Raw genomic sequence first — 24,740 nt, 5'->3', positions numbered from 1 at the left:
TCCTCGGGGTACCTCAACATTCCTATTCTTTGAATGTCAGGCCCAAGGTCTCACTCTTAGGCCTAGAAATTTTTACAAAGCGCAACGCGCTTCAAATTCTAAATGGCTCTGATCCCAGAGTGGACGTGCAAAATTATTTTGGAAATTTAATTGTAGAAACATTTTTGCTACTTATTAAATCAATATTTTTTCAGCCTCATTCTAAACATTTCAGTTCTAGCAATTGTGATTTCTGACTCTACGTAGTGTTTGGAAAATTTGTGGTAAGGTCTTATGGGACCAAACTGCTGACGTCATCAGTCCCTAAGCTTACGCACTACTTAACCTAAATTAAACTAACTTAATAACTTAAGCTAAGGACAACACACACACCCATTACCCCGGGCGGCACGCAGTGTCTGGTTCAAATGGCTCTGAGCACTATGGGACTGAACTCCTGAGGTCATCAGTCCCCTAGAACTTGGAACTATTTAAACCTAACTAACCTAAGGACATCACACACACCCATGCCCAAGGCAGGATTCCAGGATTCGAAGCGGTCCGCAGTGTCCGTACAGAGCCTTCGGCGACTACCTTTGTAAATATGTGAAGGGCATCATATAGCTTGTTAGACAGCAGATGACGTCTGGTGACAACGGCAACGATCAGAGAAGTGACCACGTAAGTATAGCAAGGAAATAGGAGATACGCGAAAATATTCTAGTATCTTCAGAGATAACAGCTTCCGAAATACGCTAAGAAGAAAAACTTAACGCGATGTCTTTTACTATCGTGTCGGACCTCCTTTTCCCCGGCGTAGTGCAGGAGCTTGACCTGGCATGGACTCAACAAGTCGTTGGACGTCCCCTGCAGAAATATTAACCCATGCTGCCTCTGTAGCCGTCCATAATTGTGAAAGTGTTGCCGGTGGAGAATGTGGTGCACGAACTAGCGTTTCGATTATGTTCCATAAATGGGATTCACGTCGGGTGATCTGGGTGGTCAAATCTTTATCTCGAATTGTCCAGAATGCACTTCAAATCAATCGCGAACACTTGTAGGCGTCAACATGACATTGTTGTTTGGGAACATGAAGTCCATGAATGACTGCAAATGTTCTTCAGGTAGCTGAACATAACCATTTTAAACCAGTGATCGGTTCAGTTGGACCAGAGGGCCCAGTCCATTCCATGTAAACGCAGGGCACAATTTCCCGTCGCCTGGGGTCCAACCGACACGGTGACGACCCCAGGATAGACAGTTGTGCAAAGCCACTGTGTCAGGGTGACGTAGTGGTTAGCACATCTGCCTCATGAGCAAGAGACCTAGATTTGAATCCCGGCCTTGGTAAAAATTCTCATTCGTCGCTTCAGTCTGCATATATACTGAGCTGACAAAAGCCATGGGACAGCTTCTGATCTCCTTTTGTCCGTCTAAGTCCAGTAACTCAACGGGGCATAGACTCAACAAGTCATTGAAAATACCCTGCAGAAATTTTGAGCCATGTTGCCTCTACAGACGTCCTTCATTTTGAAAGTATTACCAGTGCACGACTGACATCTCGATTACGTCCAAATAATGTTTACTAGGAGAATTTGCGAACAATTGTGGCCGAGTGACATGTTTGGGAACATAAAGTCCATGAATGGCTGCAAGTGATCTCCAAGTAGACGAACAAACAATTTCTACCCAATGATCGTTTTTGCTGAACCAGTGGATCCATTCTATTCCCTCTAAACACAGCCCACATCATTATGGAGCCACCACCAGGTTGCAGTGTCTTGTCGACAGCTCAGGTCCATGGCTTCGTGGGGTTTGCACCACACTCGAAAGCTACCGTCAGCTCATATCAACTGAAATCGGGGCTCATCAGGCCACGATTTTCCAGTCGTCTAGGGTGGCAAGCCCAGGAGAGGCGCACAGGAGATGTGCAGTTAGCAAAGGCATTCGCGTCGGTCGTCTGCTGCCATATCTCGTTAACAGCAAATTTCGCCGTGCTCTCCTAACAGAAACTTTCGTCGTACGTTCCACATTGATTTTTGCCGTTATTTCAGGCAGTGTTGCTTGTCTGTTACCATTGATAACTCTACGCAAACACCGCTGCTCTCGGTCGCTAGGTGAAGACCGACGGCTACTGCGTTGTCGATAATGAGAGGGAATGCCTGAAATTTTATATTCTCGCCACACTCTCAACACCGTAAAGCTCGGAATATTGAATTCCGTGACGATTTCCTAAATTGAATGTCCCGTGTGTCTAGCTCTAACTATCACTCCGCTTTCAAAGTCTGTTTATTCACGTCGGTGCGGCCAGCTCTAACTATCACTCCGCTTTCAAAGTCTGTTTATTCACGTCGGTGCGGCCATAATCACGTCGGAAACTTGTCACATGAATCAAATGACAGCTCCACCAATCACTGCCGTTTTATACCTTGTGTACGCGATGCTACCGCCATCTGTATGTCTGCAAGTCGCTATCCCAGGACTTTTGTCACTTCATTGAACGTTTAGGGTTGCGTAAATTCAGTGTGAGAAAGTAGAAGCGTTTATTGTACGACATGTGTCTAGCGACAAGATGGTCAAAAAGAAAGAAGGGAGATTAGGGTTTAACGTCCCGTCGAATACGTGGTCATTAAGAGGAGCACAAGTTCGGATTGTTTCAAGGATGGGGAAGACAATCGGCCATACTCTTTCGAAGAAACAATCTCGGCATCCACCTCGAGCGATTTAGGGAAATCACGGAAAACCTAAATCTGGATGGTCGGACGCGGACCTGAACCATTGTCCTCCAGAATGCGAGTACACTGTACTAACCACTGCGCCACTCACTCAGTGAGTGGTAGTCAAGTAAAATTTCGCAAGAAAGTGTTTTCAGCAATTCGTGTCAACGATGTAAAATGTATGGATATTTTCAGAAAGATGGAGTAACGGGGAACACAGTCAACTTAACACTGGCAAGGATACACCAGTTGTTCGGTAAAGAGAGAAGAGTCTAAAAAGGTAGTAAAAGCGGCTGGCCTCGAAGATCGCCTGATATCTCTCTCTCTCTCTCTCTCTCTCTCTCTCTCTCTCTCTGTGTGTGTGTGTGTGATTTTCGCATGTAGGTATGTAATGAAATAGTTGCCAACACGGGAGGAGCTACAGCAGAGCATTGCAAACGCTGTTGCAATTATCTGTCAGAAATGTTAGACGTGTCTCCCAGTTTGATAAATCGTGCACAGGGCTACACTGACGACAGCAGTGGGTCATTTTCAAGACATACTGTACAGTGCGGTTCAGTTGATCGTTAATTGCATTAACTTTTTCGTGTCAAACTTATAAATATTTACTTGGTCAGTCTTATTCTGCCCACCCTTTCCGGAACAGACATTTCGGCAAACCTACAGCTGGTCACTGACGTTAGCCAAACATATAGGAATTTTATTATTAGTTTCTTGATTTCCGCAATATATAAATTCGGTATGCAAAAAGTACAGCTTTCAAACTGCATAAATCCTTTCAGTACTGTAAATGACACTAACGTTTATAAAGTAATATAAGACTATACTTTACTTCCTTGCCACGCTCCTGGTTTCCCAAACAGACAACAAATGTTATGAGATGTGAAATGGTCACTGAAAAGATAACAGCGATCCATTGTTTGACAGTACGAAAAACCACAACAGTTAACAATATTTTTTCCTGTCTTATACTGTGTGACGATGGTAAACATGGCTATATATTCCATTTGCCTTTTCTGCTAACTTCAAGGATACAGAGCAATCTGCAGATTGAATAAAACGAATTTTTCCGACCATAGACTTTTGTGATTTTTACACGTCTTCACAAACAAAAGAAAGCTTTTGACAGTGTTGAGTGGAATACTCTCTTTCACATTCTGAAGGTGGCAGGGGTAAAATACAGGGAGCGAAAGGCTATTTACAATTTGTACAGAAACCAGATGGCAGTTGTAAGAGTCGAAGGGTACGAAAGGGAAGCAGTGGTTGGGAAGGGAGTGAGACAGGGTTGTAGCCTCTCCCCAATGCTATTCAATCTGTGTAATGAGCAAGCAGTAAAGGAAACAAAAGAAAAATTCGGAGTAGGTATTAAAATCCATGGAGAAGATATAAAACGTTGAGGTTCGCCGATGACATTTTAATTCTGTCAGAGACAGCAAAAAACTTGGAAGAGCAATTGAACGGAATGGACAGTGTCTCGAAAGGAAGGTCAAGATGAACATCAACAAAAGCGAAACGAGAATAATGGAATGTAGTCGAATTAAATCGGGTAATGCTGAGGGAATTAGATTGGGAAATGAGACACTTAATGTAGTGAAGGAGTTTTGCTATTTGGGGAGCAAAATAACTGATGATGGTCAAAGTAGATAGGATATAAAATGTAGACTGGCAGTGGCAAGGAAAGCGTTTCTGAAGAAAAAAAATTTTCTTAACAGCGCGTATAGATTTAAGTGTCAGGAAGTCGTTCCTGAAAGTACACTCCTGGAAATGTAAAAAAGAACACATTGACACCGGTGTGTCAGACCCACCATACTTGCTCCGGACACTGCGAGAGGGCTGTACAAGCAATGATCACACGCACGGCACAGCGGACACACCAGTAACCGCGGTGTTGGCCGTCGAATGGCGCTAGCTGCGCAGCATTTGTGCACCGCCGCCGTCAGTGTCAGCCAGTTTGCCGTGCATACGGAGCTCCAGTGCAGTCTTTAACACTGGTAGCATGCCGCGACAGCGTGGACGTGAACCGTATGTGCAATTGACGGACTTTGAGCGAGGGCGTATAGTGGGCATGCGGGAGGCCTGGTGGACGTACCGCCGAATTGCTCAACACCAGGGGCGTGAGGTCTCCACAGTACATCGATGTTGTCGCCAGTGGTCGGCGGAAGGTGCACGTGCCCGTCGACCTGGGACCGGACCGCAGCGACGCACGGATGCACGCCAAGACAGTAGGATCCTACGCAGTGCCGTAGGGGACCGCACCGCCACTTCCCAGCAAATTAGGGACACTGTTGCTCCTGGGGTATCGGCGAGGACCATTCGCAACCGTCTCCATGAAGCTGAGCTACGGTCCCGCACACCGTTAGGCCGTCTTCCGCTCACGCCCCAACATCGTGCAGCCCACCTCCAGTGGTGTCGCGACAGGCGTGAATGGAGGGACGAATGGAGACGTGTCGTCTCCAGCGATGAGAGTCGCTTCTGCCTTGGTGCCAATGATGGTCGTATGCGTGTTTGGCGCCGTGCAGGTGAGCGCCACAATCAGGACTGCATACGATCGAGACACACAGGGCCAACAGCCGGCATCATGGTGTGGGGAGCGATCTCCTACACTGGCCGTACACCTCTGGTGATCGTCGAGGGGACACTGAATAGTGCACGGTACATCCAAACCGTCATCGAACCCATCGTTCTACCATTCCTAGACCGGCAAGGGAACTTGCTGTTCCAACAGGACAATGCACGTCCTCATGTATCCCGTGCCACCCAACGTGCTCTAGAAGGTGTTAGTCAACTACCCTGTCCAGCAAGATCTCCGGATCTGTCCCCCATTGAGCATGTTTGGGACTGGATGAAGCGTCGTCTCATGCGGTCTGCACGTCCAGCACGAACGCTGGTCCAACTGAGGCGCCAGGTGGAAATGGCATGGCAAGCCGTTCCACAGGACTACATCCAGCATCTCTACGATCGTCTCCATGGGAGAATAGCAGCCTGCATTGCTGCGAAAGGTGGATATACACTGTACTAGTGCCGACATTGTGCATGCTCTGTTGCCTGTGTCTATGTGCCTGTGGTTCTGTCAGTGTGATCATGTGATGTATCTGACCCCAGGAATGTGTCAATAAAGTTTCCCCTTCCTGGGACAATGAATTCACGGTGTTCTTATTTCAATTTCCAGGAGTGTATTTGTGTGGAGTGTAGCCATGTATGGAAGTGAAACATGGAAGATAAATAGTTTGGACAAGAAGAGAATAGAAGCTTTCGAAATGTGGGGCTACAGAAGAATGCTGAAGATTAGATCGGTAGATCACATAACTAATGAGGACGTACTGAATAGAATTGAGGAGAAGAGGAGTTTGTGGCACAACTTGACTAGAAGAAGGGATCGTTTGGTAAGACATGTTCTGAGGTATCAAAGGATCACCAATTTAGTATTGGAAGGCAGCGCTGAGGGTAAAAATCGTAGAGGGAGACCTAGATATGAATACACTAAGCAGATTCAGAAGGATGTAGGTTGCAGTAGGTACTGGGAGATTAAGTAGCTTGCACAGGATAGAGTAGCATGGAGAGCTGCATCAAACCAGTCTCAGGACTGAAGACAACAGCAACCACAATGTCACAAAAAAATTCAGCGACGTAAAGGTGCCAAAATATACCTGAAGATGGCTGTATGACTACTGAAAGGCTTATTAAAATAAATATAAACGCGACTGAGGCATTTCACAGGTAATTGTTTACTTCAACAGTCGTTAACCCTCCTCTTGATCCGACACAGGTCTGAATCTGCTCTCCATTTCACATATTAGCGCGATGCTTGTTTATAATTACTAGAGTTCATACACTATTTCAGTTTCTACAACTCACACGGGTAATGCCTGCAGAATATGCGGAAGTCGTTATAGCCATGTTTGTGCTTTTGGTGCAATATATTCTTATGTTTTGGATATTAAAGACGAGGAGGCTTAATTGAAAAATAATGGCAGCTAAGAGGCATGTTTGTTACTAGCGTGGTAAGATAATATTCTAGCGTTTACACGGGCAGTCGACAGTAAAAGTCCCTGCTTACAGAAAGGTAGTTGCTTCACTGTACAATTACAGAGAGAGAGGAGCAGAGAGGGTCGGATTGAGAGGTGGGTACTCGAAGCTGGCGAGGCTGGGTCGCTTGCCGCGTAGCGCCGGCTAGAGGCCCGTAGCCGGCGCCGGGTCAGCCGCTGCAAACCCGATTCGCGCTATCGGAGCGGACAGCGGGCAGCGTGTCGGGGGCCGAGGGCCGGCGAGCGGCGGGTTATCGCGCCCGAGGCGCCGCCACAAAGAGGCTGCGGCCCCCAGCGGCAGTGGCTGCTAGCCGCGCAGGCGCATACCCACTGTCCACGTGTGGCGCTCTCCTCCGGAAGGAAAGGCTAGTTGGAAAGTGTAAGCGCGAGTCAGAAGAAACCGAAAGTAGGAACGGGGGTGAGGGTGTAACGTCCCGTCGGCATCGAGGTCATTACTGACGGTGCAAAAGATCGGGTTCTGAAAAGACGCGCCAGGAATTCGAGTATGTCCGTCTCAAAGGAACCATATACATCTACGCCTACGTCTATACTCCGCAAGCCACATTACGATGAGTCGTTGAGAGTACTTCTGGTGCCGCTAGCTTTTCCCTCCTTCCCCGTTACATTCACGAAGCACGTGTGGCAGCAGTGACTGTAGGTAATCTTTCGTATCAGCTCTAAGTTCTCTGAATTTCTCGCTGCGGTCATTCCATGAGATGTACTCAGTCATTTCAGAAAAATTTCGAGACTGGATAAATAAAAACAGAGGAAAGTTAAGAGGGTTGTTATACTGCTTCCGTGTTTTATATAGTCTCCCCCTCCCCCGTGCCCTGCCCCCTCCCAAATTGAGTACAGCGCGCAGAAAGTTCATTTCAAATTGTCAGAAAAGTCTTTCTTTAGGACGTTGTTCAACTGGCACTTCACATTGATTTCAATGTCTGCACTTCTGTCGTTTTGTGGTAGCTTCGTACGAGCACCACCAAGTCTCGTCACCCGTGATGATTTTTTCCAGAAAAGTTTTTTCTGCGTTTTGAATTTCAAAGAAGTGGCGGCAGGCATCGTTGTCTTTGTACGGGAGTCAAGGTGTGTAGCACAAACGTTGCATACACTTTTCTCTTCTTCCAAAAATGTTGGAGAATTTCTTGAACAGAAAGATGTTGCTTCCTCGCGATTTGTGAGCCAACAACGTCGACACACTACGGCCGCACGTCCATGACTTAACACTGGACTGGTCGAATGCAACTCAGTTAGTAAAAACTGCCACCGTAGTTACTGCTCTGACGTTGGTTACACGCCAGGAATAAAACCAGTCGCCGGCCGGAGTGGCCGTGCGGTTCTAGGCGCTACAATCTGGAGCCGAGCGACCGCTTCGGTCGCAGGTTCGAATCCTGCCTCGGACATGGATGTGTGTGATGTCCTTAGGTTAGTTAGGTTTAATTAGTTCTAAGTTCTAGGCGAGTGATGACCTCAGAAGTTAAGTCGCGTAGTGCTCAGAGCCATAGCCAATAAAACCAGTCTCGAAACTCTTTGGACGGACTGTGTATGTGTGATGAAGTAATATGTTGCCTCCTCTCTTCGTGCAACGAATGCCCTCGTAATTTCAGCTGTGTGGCTCTCCGTGTTGAACAGCGCTTCTCTGCCACTGTAGTTTATTGAGTTTCTCCGTGACGAAAGTGCGTAGACTTCTACGACCAGAGATAATTAACACAAAAGTTTTCTGAGTCTGGTGCCGCGTCATACTGTCATCTGGACCTAGAGCAAAGCTATTAAAACCAGACCTAAAGTGTCCGTTTTGTTTGTATTCACGGATAGAAGTGACGCAGTGGTTAGCACACTGAACTCGCATTATGGAGGACGATGGTTCAAATACCCGTCCGGCCATCCAGATTTACATTTTCCGTGATTTCTCTAAATAGCTCCAGGCAAATGCCGGGATGGTTCATTTGAAAAGGGCACGGCCGATTTCCTTCCCGATCCTTCCATACTTCGAGTTTCTGCTCCGTCTCTAATGATCTCGCTGTCGACGGGACGTTAACTTCTAATCTCCTCCTTCTGCGTCTGATTTATTCAGTGAGAGTTGTTTTACAATATGGCGCGGCGCTTATGTTCGTCTTCGCAACGCTCTTGCGCCAATGAAACGATCCCGAAACGAAACGTACCGCTCTTCTCTATCTCTTCTATTAGTCCAACCTGATAAGGTCCAGGAATAATGAACAATATCCTACTGATGGAAGTCCATTGTATGAAACAGAGACATTTGGGAAAACAAGTACCTTCATTGTGTCCTGTTTCACAATAAAACAGTACCCAGTTATAGTAGTTTGCTGCCGTGATGTGTATCGAATATCTATTACGCCTTCAAATCTGGATGACAATTCCCGGTTAGTTTTGATGATTTTTGAACAGACTGTTTCTGTACTCGTTTTTGTTTACCTGGGAATTACTAATTAGTACTTCGCAATTGAAGTTTAAAAATATTGCAGATCGAATCCCCAACGAATTATTTCCCTTTTCTCCACCAGTATAGTATGGGGGACAGTCAAATGAAAACCGAACATCCACCGCAACAGGAGCATGTAATGATTCCATTCATAAGTAATCGCCACACGCGTTAAAACATTTATTCCACTCGCAGGCGAGACTGTAAATTCCTGTTTCGTAGACGTCGGTCGGCCGCCGATGGATCTACAACCGCACCCATTCTTGCACTTCCTTGTCCAACTGAAACCGACGTCCCCGCATGTCTTTTTTCAGGTTGCGAAAGCAGCGAAAATAACTCAGTGAAAGATCCGAGATATACGAAGGATGCTGCAGTGTTTCCCAACCAAATCCTTCGTCCGATTGCGCGTTGTGTGGGGGTGGGCGTTATCGCGCAAAAGAATGATTCCGTCCGCCAGCATTTCGACAGCCCGAGGACAAACGGCAAAGCTAACAGTGTAAACATCGCACATCTCTCCCGCCAAAGAAATTCACAGGCGTTCGCACACGTTCCTGTAAGGGCATGATGACTTCCTTCTTCGAATACAGGGGGCCTTCTGCTCGTCGAGTTCGTTGAGCATGGAACCACAATCAATGAGCAGTGCTATGAAGGCACTTTGCAGAGACTGCGATGCGTTGTTAAGTCGAAACGTCCAGGAATGCTGTTGGACAGAACATCATATGGCATGATAATGCCCGCCCCCACACTGACAGTAGGGCGAAGGCTGCGCTTCAGCGATTTGGTTGGGAAACACTGCAACATCCTCTGCACAGCCCGGATCTTTCACCGTGAGATTTTCACGTCTTTCGCGAGCTGAAGAAAGATATGCGTGGACTTCGGTTTCAGTGGGACGAGGAAGAGCAAGAGTGAGTGTGGTTTTGTCTGCCAGCGAGATAATTACCTTAACGCTTGTGGGGATTACTTTTGAATGGAACCATTGCACTGTCCCTATGTAGTGGGAGTTCGGTTTTCATTTGACTGCCGTTATGTAATGTTGTTGAAGTCGCGGAAATAATGTACGTCGCAGAAACAACACATAACTTTCTATTATTTTTTCCAGGCTTGACAGTGAAAGCACTACTGACTACATAAATACAGGTATGCCCGAATCGTTCGGATCAAAATCACACAGTTTTTAAATTGAGTACTTCCAAATAAGGCACTAACAATTGGAAATGAATGTTTAGTTTTTTTATTGACATGAGCAACTACGGTCTCTCAGCAACAACTTAAGCGCGTTGTAACTGCTCAGGCGACAACCGCCAGTCTCAATTATGCGTTATGATATATTCCACTGACAGAGCTGAAACCTTGGTTCCTCGAATCGTTTGAGCTCATTAGTCGCATCGTTTATGATGGAGGGGTAATTGGTACTCTTCAAGTACTCGCCTATCTGTATCCTTCGACGTGTGCAGTATACCGGCTAATTCACAGGTGCTTATTGGTGCATATTATCTCACATACTCCAATACCAACTCCTGAGATTCTACTGTGCGACAGACCTATGTCGAGAACCTCTCTGTGGCTCGAACGACCGAGTTTCTTGGGAGTGTGTATACGTGACGATAAATTTCTTTCAATTCCGACGTTGTTAAAGGAAGAAGAATGGTTAGCGTTTAACGTCGACAATGAGGTAATTAGAGACGGATGGTTTTGTTTGTCGCAAACTCTTCACTGTGCATTTGCTTGTCTTCGGAGAAAAAAAAAATTGGAGATTTGTGGTAAGGTCTTACAGGGACCAAACTGCTGAGGTCATCGGTCCCTAAGCCTACCCACTATTTAATCTAACTTAAACTATGGACAACACACACACCCATGCCCGAGGGAGGACTCGAACCTCCGTCGGTGGAAGCAGCACGGACCGTGACAACGCGTATTTGGAGCACTAGTTTCTCTGTGTTTGGAGAGCGCTCCAGCTTAGCAGCTGTGTACTGAATTAATCAACAGCTGCTTCAATTGCTAATATGTTCTTTATTTTGCATTTCAATCAAGTCGCGGCGGACTTCCACACACGTCGTTGTTTCTGTTCGGGAGTCAAGTGCGGGACAAACTTTGCACACACTTTTCTCTCCTTCAAAACATCGTGGACAATTTTTTTTTTGTAAATAAAAGCCATCTTTTCTTGCTACACTGTATTTTATTTCTCCCAGACGGGTTTCTCCTTTTTTAATTTAAGACATCTTCAGTGGGATCTAGAATGATACAGTTTTGTTTTGTGTTATTTATAGATTATAAAACAGTTCACGTCTCGTTTTTTATGTATATAAGAGATTACTTACAGTTCTTTTCGTTTTTGGTTGGCATCTGCGTTTCCTATCATTTGGTCACTTGCTGGAGATCGCACTACAACTTCGTTTGCGAAACATAAGCACGTTTTTATGTTCCGAAATTTTGTTGCGGTACTTTATTAGACTTCTGTCACTAGTTGTCGATAAGGACAAACAATATGAAAAGTTTAGAAAAGATTTTGGAACGTAAAAACGTGCTTACGTTGCGTAAATGAAGTTGTAGTGTGACCTCCAGCTTGTGACCAGATGAGAGGAAACGCAGATGTCAACCCAAAAACGCGAAGAATTGTAAGTAATCACTTATTTACATAAAAAACGAGACATTAACTGTTTTATAATCTACTAATAACATATATCAAAACAAAACTGTATCATTCTAGATCCCACTGAAGCTGCCTTAAAGTACAAAAAACGAAAGGCGTCTGGGATAAATAAAATAAATTGCTGTAAGGAAACAAATATTACTGTGCTTGCTGAAGAGATTTTCCACGCCACGTAAGCAAACTTGTCATCTTGCACAATGGTTGAACAGAGAGATGTTGCTTCATTGCAATTTGTGGCATAACAAAATAGACACACTGCGGCCGCACATGTAGAGTGCAGATACAGAAAAAAGAAAAAAAATACAGCTTACATTGTGCTGTGGTGAAGCAACGTCAAATATGATGAGAGTAAAAATCGAGCAGATTTAAAATGTATGCCAGATGATGTCACAGACAAACTGGACATGTCATGATTATAAAGATTGAACATTTTCATACATCGAAAGTACTGGCATAATTTAGCTTTAAGAGCAGCTACCCGGTCGTATAGTCTTACACATTAAAGCGTCTTCCTCCGTGGCTTGAAGAGGACCCCCTGAGGATTAACGACAATGGTAGGAGTGCCGGCCAGCCTGTATGTGGTTTTTAGGGTGGTTTCCCACCACAAGCCACTTATTCGATAACCGGCTGGTACCCAATTCACGCCTGATAAGAAAACTTTCTCACACTTGCAAAGAGAATTTAGATGGAGACGGGTGAGACGGGTGGGTGGACTCATTCTGTCCTTGGGGTGGTGTGGGGGATGGGCGGGAGGCTTGTAAATAACAAAAGACTGATGACCTTAGATATTCGGTCTCCTTGAATCCATAAATGCATGTTTCACCTATATTTGCAGTTTCTGATCCACTAGAATATAAATAACTTAAATATAAAAGCCGAAACTGGTCGTGGGCTAAAATTAAGATCGCATTAACAACTGGAGAGGCACTTCATGAAAATGTGATCAAAGTATTTGAGCAATTTTATTGAGTGATTTACACAAGCTCCAGCAAAAGACGAAATCGAAATACAGGGTGAGCGCAAAGTCTTGCCCTGACTGTAACCAGTTATTACAGAATAACCGTTTGACATAATAATTTACATTTGATGTCGTTACATAGGTCAGTGTTACTAGTTTTTTTAAGACCACTTACGTTAGTAGACCTCAACGTGTGCTCCCTTGGTAGCTCGGAGAATGTCGAGGCGGTATACCAATTCCCACCAGGTGTTTCGTAACATGTGATCTGTCACAGTATCCACAGCAGCTTGTATCCTAGCCTTCAGTTCGTCGACGTCAGCAACTCGTGTGCCGAAGACTCTGTCCTTGATATAGACCCAGAAAAAAAAGTCAAGGGGCGTAATGTCTGGAGAGCGGGGTGGCCAGGGTGTTGGACCGTTCCTTCCAATCATCCGATCCGGAAATGTTACATCCAGGAAATCATGCACTATCAAAGCCCATTGGCAGGGAGTGGGGCTAGGGGGGAATACTCCATCTTGCTGGAAAATTATCCATAGTTGATATTCTTCTAACTGAGGGGCAGTTAACTGTTGCACAACGTCTAAGTAACTGTTAGCGGTAACGGATTTTTCAGCGAAAGAAAACGGTCCAAAAACCGCACCAAACATTCGCTTTTTCGCTGTGTCGCTGTAACTGTACAGTAGCATGTGGAGACTCTGAACCCAATATACGGACATTGTGCCTATTAACCATTCCACTGACATGAAAGGTGGATTCTTCAGTAAAACATATGCAATTCAAGTAATAGTTAGCGCCATCAATCCTGTTGAGAATCTCAGTTGCAAATTCAGCACTTGTCAGCAAATCATTCGGTTGCAAGGCCTGCACGATTTGCACTTCGTAAGCATGCAACCTAAGCCTTTCTTGAGGAATCTTCACCACACTTGCTTGCGGTATTTGAAGTTCACGTGATGCTTGACGAGTTGATTTAGATGGACTCCGTTGAAATGACTGCCGAACACGATCAACAGTTGCATCACTCACACGATGCCTGCCAGTTCGAGGGCAATTTTCAACGCTGCCTGTTTCGTTAAACTTTGCATACCATCGCTTTATTGATTTAACATGAGGAGGGCTGCGTCAATGAGGAGCCCCAAATTTACGTAGAACACTGATGGGCGATTTTGTTTCGTCAAACCAAAGCACATATTGCGCTTTGTCCTGCTTCGACGCCATTTCGCCAGCAACTAACGAGACCTAACAGACCGCGTCGGTGTTGTGGAGCACTAGTACCATCTATTGGTCACAACAGCTAGTGACACTAACCTATGTAACGGCTTCAAATGTAATTTATTATGTCAAACGGCTATTCTGTTATAAATTTTTATAATCAGGGCAAGACTTTGTGCTCACCCTGTATTTCATTTTTGAAAGTGCTGAGTATAGGAAATTTCCTAGGTAGCTGGTTGCCAAATCGTACAAGAGCCTCCACATACTAAAATCCAAAACAGTTCAGTGAGCTCATGCCTTCTTTGTTGCAGCGTGAAAAACGTGAAAATTACGGTGTTAAGAGGTGAGAGTATCTACATAAACATTTATACGCAGCGAATCACTATGAAGCACCTGGCAGAAACTTAATTAATGTTTCTTCCCCTTTGATTCACGGATGGAGTGTGAGAAGGATGACAGCTTGTCTAATTTTATTTTTACAATATCCACGGAATAGATAAGTGCCTGAAGAATATCATACTTCCTGCACCGAAAAATAGTTTTTGAAGTGTTCTAAACAGATTCTCGCGTAATGTTCAGCTTCTTTCTTCGAGTGTTTGCCAGCTTAGATTTCAACATTTCTTTTACACTCTCTCTCAGATCACACGTTCTTGTGACCCTTGGCACCGCCTTTCTTTGCAAACGCACGATGTCTCCTGCATTCCGACCTGATATTCGTCCCTTACACTGGAGCAGTATTGGCGCCTGGGCGGTACAGATATTTTGGCTGCAATCTCTATTGCAGCCAACTGCAGTTTCACATTATCCTGCCAATGAATATTAGCCTGCCATTTGTTCACCAACAGCTGAGTCACTATGGTCGGAGTCTACAGTTTCACTCCAAAATATTTATGTGGCATGACTGACGTTGTGACCGATCAACGCTGGACTCAAAGAAACCACACTTCCATGCACTGTAAAGTGCGACATTTTGCACAGTACTAGTTCAGAAAAAGAACTGAACTGAGCTAATTGAGCGGAGAAAAGAACTCTGATCTTCTCAATACGAGACCAGTTCATTGATTACTAAGCCACGTTGCACGAAAAGAAATAGGAAGGAAAGTAAGAGCTCTTCCTCTTGTTGATGTTGAATTTAAGAGAGGTATCTGATTTTCTATCTTTCTTTTCTCCGTGCAATTTTTTGCCTAAAGTAAGTGCTCTAGCTCTAACAGTTGGCTAAAAAAAAGGAGAAATAAAATTGTACTATTGCTGGAATACAATGACAAGTTCTGTAAAAATTCGGATAAAAGGGTCAACCGTCTCAGATGATGAGACCATCCATTACGTAACAGGTGTCGAACAGCTCAGCCGCACAGCGTTTATTCCCCTGAAAGAATGAAAGTTTGATATTGGTGCTAGTTTTCGAAGTACCTAGTGTGTTTAATCTCTTTATTGCTGATACCTCTGAAGGAGTCTGAAAAATATTATCAGTTCCAGCTTTCTAAACGGGAAAACAAAAATTCGCAAGGAGCGTTTGAAGTCGTGTGTTTGACTAGGACGAGAGCCAAAAACATTGTGTATGCAGTCAACGTCGTTGCTATCCGCTCGACTCAAAGCTTCAATCGGGCTCTCTCCCCTACTCTCTCAAATTCGACTGAAAAGTGAAAGCAGATTGGTTCAAATGGTTCTGAGCACTATGGGACTTAACTTCTGAGGTCATCAGTTCCCTAGAAGTTAGAACTACTTAAACCTAACTAACCTAAGGACATCACACACATCCATGCCCGAGGCAGGATTCGAACCAGCGACCGTAATGGTCGCGCGGTTCCAGACTGTAGCGCCTAGAACCGCTCGGCAACCACGGCCGGCTATAAGTAGATTACTACACAGAAATCATAATGTGTGTTTTCTTAATTTGTGTAATTTGTTATATATCAAAATAATATTGTTATTTAGCTGAAGAAATCCGTTGCATATATCCCGAAGAGAATGTTCTTATTATCATAATCCGAGTACTACAGACCATTTGCTCAGTCATTTCTATTTACTGTGTCGAATCAATTGCAATTGTGGGTTTACTTTGATACACTATGTATTCATCTGAAAGTAATATTTTAGCAACCAACTTTTTGGCTACTATCCGGTGAGGCGTGCTGTAACCACAAACAAGCAACAGAAGCACGCCGCTGTGCTTAACTTTAGCCATTTTTTTCTCTTAAAATGAAGGTGGGACTCACTACTGCCGAAATTCATGTACGGAACTTTTGCATCAATCGGTATTGGCAAAATTCGTTGCAACGTGCTTCACGCGGTCTAGTTTATGTTTAGCTTTCATCGCTCCAAAGATATGAGATGAGACTCAGAGCATGTGTAAGATGGCATACAAGTATCAGATTTTTAGGGATTGGAAAGATGCACTGAGAATACAATATTCCAATGAGTTACGAATGCGGTCCACCATCATAAAGTAAGTTTTAGACATTTATATTAATCAGGTGAAAACGTGGAAGCCAATAACAACACCCCGGCTTCTTTTGTCCAGTTAAAGAGCCAATGCTTTGCTGCTAATGACGTCTATGATCATGTAAAAATATTTTTTTAGAAAATTTCTGTCGGTTACTACAATCCGCTGTGGCACCTCCCGTCAACTTCTGTTCATCATCATACAGAATGTTCACTATCAGAGGATTCCTAAGAATCCTGCTTCTCGAGAAATAATTTATGTAGACACACAGCTACTGAGTTTACTATACATATACCGTCTTTGTAGCCACGTAACAGAGCCTTCAGTTTCACAGTAACGTAGTTTTAGTGATATTCTGTGACGAGATATACAGCGAAGCAAGTCATCTCGAAAAAAACAGTATTCTTTTAGCTGATAGGGAACTTCGTTGTCAACAAGAAAGTGGATCACTAGTAAACAGGAATCAACAAACCGACAAAATCTCGTTTCACAACAGCTTTACGTGTCATTTTGAATACGTGGACAGCTGATGAACAAACAGCTATTATCTTGTTGCTAGGAGTACAAAGAACGAAGTTAATACAGGGTAGAAATTTGCGTTACCTCTGATTCAGTTACTTGTAATTTATTCGTTCTTCTTCTTTGTTTATTTTGTTAAACGTGATAAAAGTATCTGATACACTAATGAATAGATGTGGCTGTTCTTACCCATTAATAACATGCATTACTAATAAATTAAATGTTACCTCAATGTTTCTGGGCCACTATTCCAGATGTAAAAATCTGTATCAAACTTGTTTTAGGCAGACTTCTGCTCCTGTGTTGTGCAGTACATGCACCGCGAAGCACAGGATACATGAAGTTTCATTATCAGCTGAATGAAATAGATTTCTTGATTAGCTCCCCCCCCCCCCCCCCCCCCCCCACCATATCACCAGATATCTGAGCTTGCGTTTAAACATTCCTTTTGTTTTCGTTAAAGAACATATCGGTCTTTGTAACGTTGCTCAGAACCCCTTTTTATTTAGAATATTTACTCTGTTACACTAATGATTGTCTCGTAGATATTTCATAACAGAATGTCGCGATTATTTTACTAGCTTTAGCGATACAAAATAGTGATAGACCACTAAAACAGACTAAAACAATTGAACTTTATCTGGCTTGGATCGCTAGTCCACGGTGACACAATATTGCTCTTCGAATTCTACTCATCGTACATCGGAATTTCTGATGAAACGTAGTAGGTAGCATCTCATGATCGAACAGGGCATCGAATGCACAGTTTTTCCCAAACTGTTGCAGGATCACATTAATGGTAAGTAATTGGATAAGAGACTGTCAGGCATATGTCAACTGCGCTCATTTATCACATCGTTTGCGTTTACTGAACGTGCGTTGCCAAATTTTGTCTTTTGCCTGGCACCATTTCCGTTACGAGCGAGAGGCTGAGAATCGTTTACGGCAAACAGCTATAAACATCACACGGTAGATTGTAACGACTAAGTACTCTCGCAAATGAAGCAGTCATATATTTTGGCATTGGACTCTGTCTCGCGAAGTCGCGTCTTGCAGATACTGCGTGTAGCAAAGGAATGGACAAAGAAGACTGCCAACAGTGGGCGCAAATTGATCTAAGGAATATTCTGAACCTAGCACGCTCACTACTCACAATAGAAGGGTTGGGTCATCAAAGACGAAGTACAAACTAGGGTAAATCGGTCGTGTCCTTTTCAAAGGAGCCATCCCGATATCCCGATATTTACCTTCAGCGATTTAGAGAAATTACGAAGACTCTAATTCCGGTTGGCCAAACAGGTATATGAACCATTTTTCTACCGAATACGAGTGCAGATCGATCTATTAAACTACGCAACCAATGATTCAGCCAGAAAAGATTGCTACCATACATTCCTAGGCGAATATGTCTGGTACCTGTTGTAACAGTAATGGGTACTTGAAAAAAAAAAAAGCCTTTCCTTTTTCGTGCTAAGACCTTTTACATTTTGCTACATATTTTTACAGTGTCTATTTAATGTTCCGGAATGCGTTATGCAGGGGACGCGTGTAGGTTACTTCTACGGAGAAAATGGTTGCAGCAGGGAACAAGATTATAGGATGGTGGCAACATAACTGATAGCGCCAACTAATACAAGGCGTTCCAGGAGGAGTGATGAATATTCATGGATACGACAGGAATGATCATTCGAAGCAAAAAAGTCTTGTAAACATGGACTCTAATGTGAATACCGTAAGAACCATGAGCACTTGTTCAGTGGGAGAGATATGTTTCACAGCAGTGAAGGTGAATAAGTGCTCATAAGGTATGCATTGTAAAGCCCATACTTACTACACTTTTTGCTTGGAATCATCGTTCCTGTCATAACCCTGAATACTGACCATTCCTCCTGGGACTTCCTATATTTACCATAGTGCCAAGTAAGTATCTTGTCAAACTTAATACAATCATTCCATCTCAGAAGCAGTACAACAGTGATCTTGACGCCGGTCTGTTGTTGGAATAAACCATACCCCTTTTTGCCATGTTACTTCCTTCTGAATGCCGTCTTGAAGTTCAAAATATTGCTTTAGGAAAAAAAATCAAACTTTATTAATCTTAAAGTATGTTCAAAAAGCACCCACATTGTTCATCAGACTTCCAGAAAGAGACCACAAAATGTTGGAGTATATATACTTCTTCCTGGTTGTAATCAGTTACTGCATGCACACCGTGCGAGGTGGCGCAGTGGTTAGAACACTGGGCTCGCACTCAGGAGGACGACGGTTCAATCCCGTGTTCGGCCAATATGATTCAGGTTTTCCGTGATTTCCCTAAATCGCTTCAGGCAAATGCTGGGATGGTTCCTTTGAAAGGGCACGGCCGACTTCTTTTCGCATCCTTCCCTAACCCGGTGAGACCGATGACCTCGCTGTTTGGTCTCCTCCCCCAAACAGTCCTATCCAATCCGCATTGCATGCACTGAAGTTACATCCAACCGTATGCTTCTTATCTCGATCTATGTGATGTTTCATTAACACTGGATGAATGACACAGGAAGGCTACTAACGAGATTCTCGGTTAGTCTCTTAGCTTACAATCATAATTAAAATTTATGAGCTACACTTAAAGTGCATCATGTATATAGTTAAAAGGGTATAGTGGTGTTGCAGCGAAGTATCTGAATAATGTTGAGTCTGTTACAAAATAGCAGCAGAGCGTAATCGCTATTCATAATTGATGTTTAAAAAATTGGCTTAGAAGATTACTCAGTGATGTTTTTTTTTTCTTTTTTCCAAACATTCGTAATGAGCGAAATATTTACAGGTGTAATATAGATAAAGAATCATTTGGATAAAGTTATTGAAAAAACATTTATAAAAAGCAAGGAAACTGAGGGAATTAGAGCTGAAGAACTATTAAATAGTTTGAGCAACGGCAGAAGTGTTTGATCGAAATGTATTAAAGGAAAGTACAAGGTGACTATACTGCTATATGTTCTGAGGCATCTAGTGTTCGATGAAATGGCTGATTGTACCTCTTTGCACGAGCTGTTATTAATCTAATTTTATTTTTATGACCTCTGTGGGATAGATAATTCGGAGGATGAAGAATATGAGTACTTCCTGACCCGGAAAGAAAGTTTTCGAAGTATTCTAAGTAGGTTTCTTCGATTGTCTACCACTTAAGATTTCGACATTTATTTTACTCTCTCTCTCCAGTCATGCAAGCTTGGCATCCCTTCCTTTGTAAATGCTCTATATCCCCTGTTATTCAAATCTGATATGAATCCCTTACGCTGGAGCAGTACTGGTACATGGGCCATCCAACAACGTGACTATATGGTCGTTTATATCTCTACAATGTTACTACTGTAGTCTGAAAGAGAATGCTTAGTGTTTCGTCACCAGATACAAGCTGAAATGAGTTCCCTAATTTACAGGCGATTTGATTTCTATACTTCCAAGAAGAAGACGATATGGGACCAAGAAGGGAAAAAATTAAGCATATAACAAATCACTTGAAAAGCTGTACACGCTAAGGAGGTCAACACTATGCTATCTCTTGAATTACGAATGTCACTGAATGTTTTAAGGACAACAGTGAAGATTAGTGTAAATAAAAAAAAATTATTTCTCTGTCTTTTCGCTATAATCGATTTAACACATTGCTCACTGTTGTCTTTGTAGTTCCGTATTATGTCATGTTTAAATGCTTGCATCCATGAGATTCACAGAATTTCTGCAGGTCGAATTCGAACTGCACTGACAAAATGCCGGAGATTTTTCAGGGACATTTTCTGAATGTACTGGTATAAGGAACCCATGGGTTTCGGCGACTCTTTACGGAAAACGGTGTAATTAGGATCTTTTCGGTTTGTTACCGCTGTCTCCTTTGTTCCCCTGAAAATGCCTTCACTAGAGTGATGAAGCCTGTAATATGCAATCAGCCAAAGCTAACATGGAAGGATCAGTAGACACGTATGTACAGATGCAAAAGTGCTGTGAAGTGGTTCCTGTCGCTGTGGTAACAGATCAACGTAGCGTCGTTGTCCCACTTTTCTATTGTATTCAGTGAAGCCATTCTTGATCGGTAAATCCATCCTTACTGGTGTGCATCACCGTTAACGTGTAGCTAACACCAACAGAATAATAAAGCCCAGCAATGCTGAAAGAAAGTTTGAGGATGAAGAATGAAGTGGGCATTGCTGTTATCAGCCGCATGTTCGGTGAGTCAATGAAACTGGTTTGTTTCGATATTTGCACACTTTTCAGTGCAATACAGGTACGAAGATAAATCGAGGTAAAAATCACCCGAAATGCAATCACTTTCCTAAGAGCCACCGGAGTCCACAGGACCACGGTACCAAAATATCAGAAAACATCCCCAAACAGCCTTGTAAATTTATAAAATATTTATTACGTCAATATCGCCCAACCACTTCAGATGTTCATATTACTGTTTTCAGTATAATACTGTCATTATCAGACGTGATAATTAAGCCGTAATCATGTTCGCCATGAGATATAAACTCTAGTTTCATCCATTACACATTATAACAAAACTGTTTTGTAGATTATTACATCCGAAGATCGCGATTTGATGCTGAAACAGATAATGTGAACATTTGCAGTAACTAAGTGACCCTTACGTAGTAAGCTGTCATTAGGTCGCATGCTTGCATTTGACAATAGTGAAGACTGATAGCGTCAAGGAGGAGACGGCGGTCTTAATATAATTTATCAAATAAAAAATTTTATTGGAAAAATCTTTTTATGTCTAGATCGCAGTTTTCAGTGTACAATTCCAGGACGATGACTAGTTTCGGTTGTTTTCTACAAACATCTTCAGATTATTCAAATCGTAAAAAGCGGTGAAAATGCATTGGAAAACATAATCATTGATTATAGTCATGCAAAGAAATCCATTTGTATTGTGCACCAACAAGACTATACAGTTAAAAACTTCATCATGAGCGAGCCAGGTTGTAAAGCATAATCTCCCAAGCTGTGGTTAACAAAGAAAGAAAATAGTCACTTGCATCAGTGAAGCTTGCATCACGTGCCCGTGATTTGCAATTGTATTGCAGATATTGTAGTGAGAACAGTATATGGAACGGTACACGAATTGTTAGCCTGGCTTGCAAAGGAGTTATCCAGCGCGGCACGTAAATTAGTCATCTTTATAAAACTTTCACAAGTTGATTAAAAGTAAAATGCCACAAGTCCTCCGTGCCTGGGAAAACTCGTAAGAAGTAACATCTGACAATTCTTGTACCGCTGCATATGCTATTCTCACTATAATACCTGCTGTACAATTGCAAATGACGGGAAAGTGATGCATTTTGTTTTTTACTAATGCAACTGCCGCGCGGGATTAGCCGATCGGTCTCGGGCGCTGCAGTCATGGACTGTGCGGCTGGTCCCGGCGGAGGTTCGAGTCCTCCCTCGGGCATGGGTGTTTGTGTTCGTCCTTAGGATAATTTAGGTTAAGTAGTCTGTACGCTTAGGGACTGATGACGTTAGCCGTCAAGTCCCATAAGATTTCACACGCAAAGTCATCATGCGAAAGTACGGTTTACAACCTGGCTCGTTCACGATGAAGTTTCTAGCTACATACGATTGTGGGTCGGTCCACAATACGAATGCGTTTCATTGCACGACTACAGTCAGTGAATGTTCACCACTTTTTCACGATGTGAACGATCTGAAGTGGTTGTAGAAAACTAGCGAAACTATTCATCGTGCTGTAATGGTTTACTGAAAACCACGGTATAGGCATAAGAAGCATTTTGCAATAAAAATTTTATTGAATATACATTTGACAATAAGTCAATTCTTAATAAACTCGGAAATTTAGGTAGTGAAAGACGGGTTGGACATTTCGTACAGTTTCATTTATTAAGGATGACACTGACTCCGATGGGTAACTGAGGCGTAGCCGGTGCTGCGAACCCACCTGAGGTTGTCGTGGTTGAGCTTGAGGCTGGTGACGGTGAAGCCCAGCTCGTCGAACCTGTGCTGACCCAGGTCGGGCAGGCTGGAGTAGGCGATGCGGAGCGTGACGCGCTGCTCGGGCGCGAACTTTCCGGCGACGGCGTCCCGCACCTGCGCGAACGACGCCATGCGCTCGCAGGCGACCTGCAGAGAGCCGTCGCGCTGCCGGCACGAGCAGGGCGAGATCTCGCGCCGCACGGCGCAGTGCAGCGACGAGCCCACCGTGAGGCCGAGCAGCGTGTACAGGAACGTCGACATGACCGTGGCGGTCCCCAGCATCGCACTGCCGCCGGGCCGCGCTTTCTGGGTCAGGTGACCGACTGCCGCTTCCTCCCTCTCCGCCCGCTGCGCGTCCCTCTCCCTGCTGCGGCGGCGACGACGACGACGCACCTTCGGGGCAGAGTGCTGCGGTGGCGTCCTCGCGGTTCCCACGCCCTTTTCGCCACAGACCACTTGCGGACGGGCACTTGCCGGACGGGCGCGTTCGCGTAGGCCGGTGACGCCGCGCCGAGTGTCGAGCGACGGGCGTCGCGGTGCAACTTTATACGCTTCGTCGGATTCACTCGCACCTCCCCCTACCGCGCCGCCGGAAAGTCCCCTCGGGCGAGTGTACGTGCGTGTGTGTGTGTGTGTCACTGAGCGTCCTCACCAGGGAGTGACACCGCTACGCGCGACGACCGGAGACGGAGAACTGCGCGCCGATCCGTCCTCCGGCAGCTGAGCGGGTAATTAGGGGCCCTCGCGCGCGTCGACGCCGGAGCGGCGCCACCGACTCGTTTCACCGGCGCCGCTGCGGCAGGGCTCCGTATCCGCGGGGGCTCCGTACCGATGAGTCACGCGACATGGCGCGCGCGTGTCCCGGCTCAATGGCGGGGTCTGTCCGGCCGCTGGAGGAGGAGGAGGAGCAGGACCACAAACACGAAGAGGCGGCCGAGATTACGAACGAGAACGGCCGCACCGGGAGGAGAAAAACGGAGGCGGCCGGGGACGGGAATGCCTGCGCGCGGGGCGGGGACGGTGTCCTCGCGGAGGCGCCGTGGAATCCGGCGGCAATCGAGATGGAGATTTATCGGGACGGGCGCCCACGCGCCGAGAGGCGCCTACGCCTCGCCTGCCGCTCTGGAATGCGCCTCTTCTTACGACCGCCTGCGCTCCCCCGGGTATTCGTACGCGAGATAACGACAGCGTTTGGCGCCACTCCCGTCTGCTACGAAACTTCTGCCCGCGCACCGCCACACCGGCACCGCAAAACCTCGCGCCACTCTTCGCTGCCCACCGGACCGAGCTGCGCTGGAAGCCGCTGCTCGACTGCAGGCTCTCCTCCGTGCACCAGACTGGAGACCGCGCTGCATCGGCCGGCCAGTAAAATAGCTGTTTACGGCACCCGCCGAGGCTCCTCTCACCCGCCTTCCCCCCCGCCACACGCCGGCCGCGTATCTCTCCCGTTCGCGGTCGCGGCGGGTAGCTCTCTCGTTTGCATCCAGTGATAACGTCTGACCTCCGCGCCGCCTGCAAATGGAAGAAAAACCCACGTAAACAGCGGCAGCGGCATCACGAGGTCGCGAAGCGGGCGTAGCCGCAGCGCGTCTTCCGCGCCGCCACCAGTCGTCCGGTTATTAATTGCGGCGCCGGCGCTGCCACTGGCGCCTGCCCGCCATTTGTATTCCGCCAGCCTCAGGCGCGGGGACGGCTTTTTTCCTCGCCCCCAGCGTCCACTGCCGCTCGGCGTCTCCTACCGCAGCTTTGCTACCAGCCTCACATCAACTTAATCTTTTCAATCAATTAGAGCTCGAAAAATTACTTGCGTATAAGGTCCGCATGGCA

The 24,740-nt window shown here is 45.1% G+C and overlaps 1 protein-coding gene across 1 annotated transcript in view; it reads right to left on the bottom strand.

Moving 5' to 3' along the window:
• LOC126275497 (leucine-rich repeat and death domain-containing protein 1) overlaps positions 1 to 24,508 on the bottom strand; it is a 195,644-nt gene extending 171,136 nt beyond the window's left edge. The window contains exon 1 of the mRNA XM_049977203.1: positions 22,879 to 24,508. Coding sequence (XP_049833160.1) covers positions 22,879 to 23,195 — 317 coding nt within the window. The 5' untranslated portion in view covers positions 23,196 to 24,508. The remainder of the gene's footprint in view (positions 1 to 22,878) is intronic.
• Positions 24,509 to 24,740: the final 232 nt, after the last annotated feature.

Source organism: Schistocerca gregaria, chromosome 1 (genome assembly GCF_023897955.1).
Source record: "Schistocerca gregaria isolate iqSchGreg1 chromosome 1, iqSchGreg1.2, whole genome shotgun sequence".
Taxonomy (NCBI): domain Eukaryota; kingdom Metazoa; phylum Arthropoda; class Insecta; order Orthoptera; family Acrididae; genus Schistocerca; species Schistocerca gregaria.
Note: the sequence above shows the minus strand (reverse complement) of the source record. Positions and strands in the feature narration are given on the sequence as shown.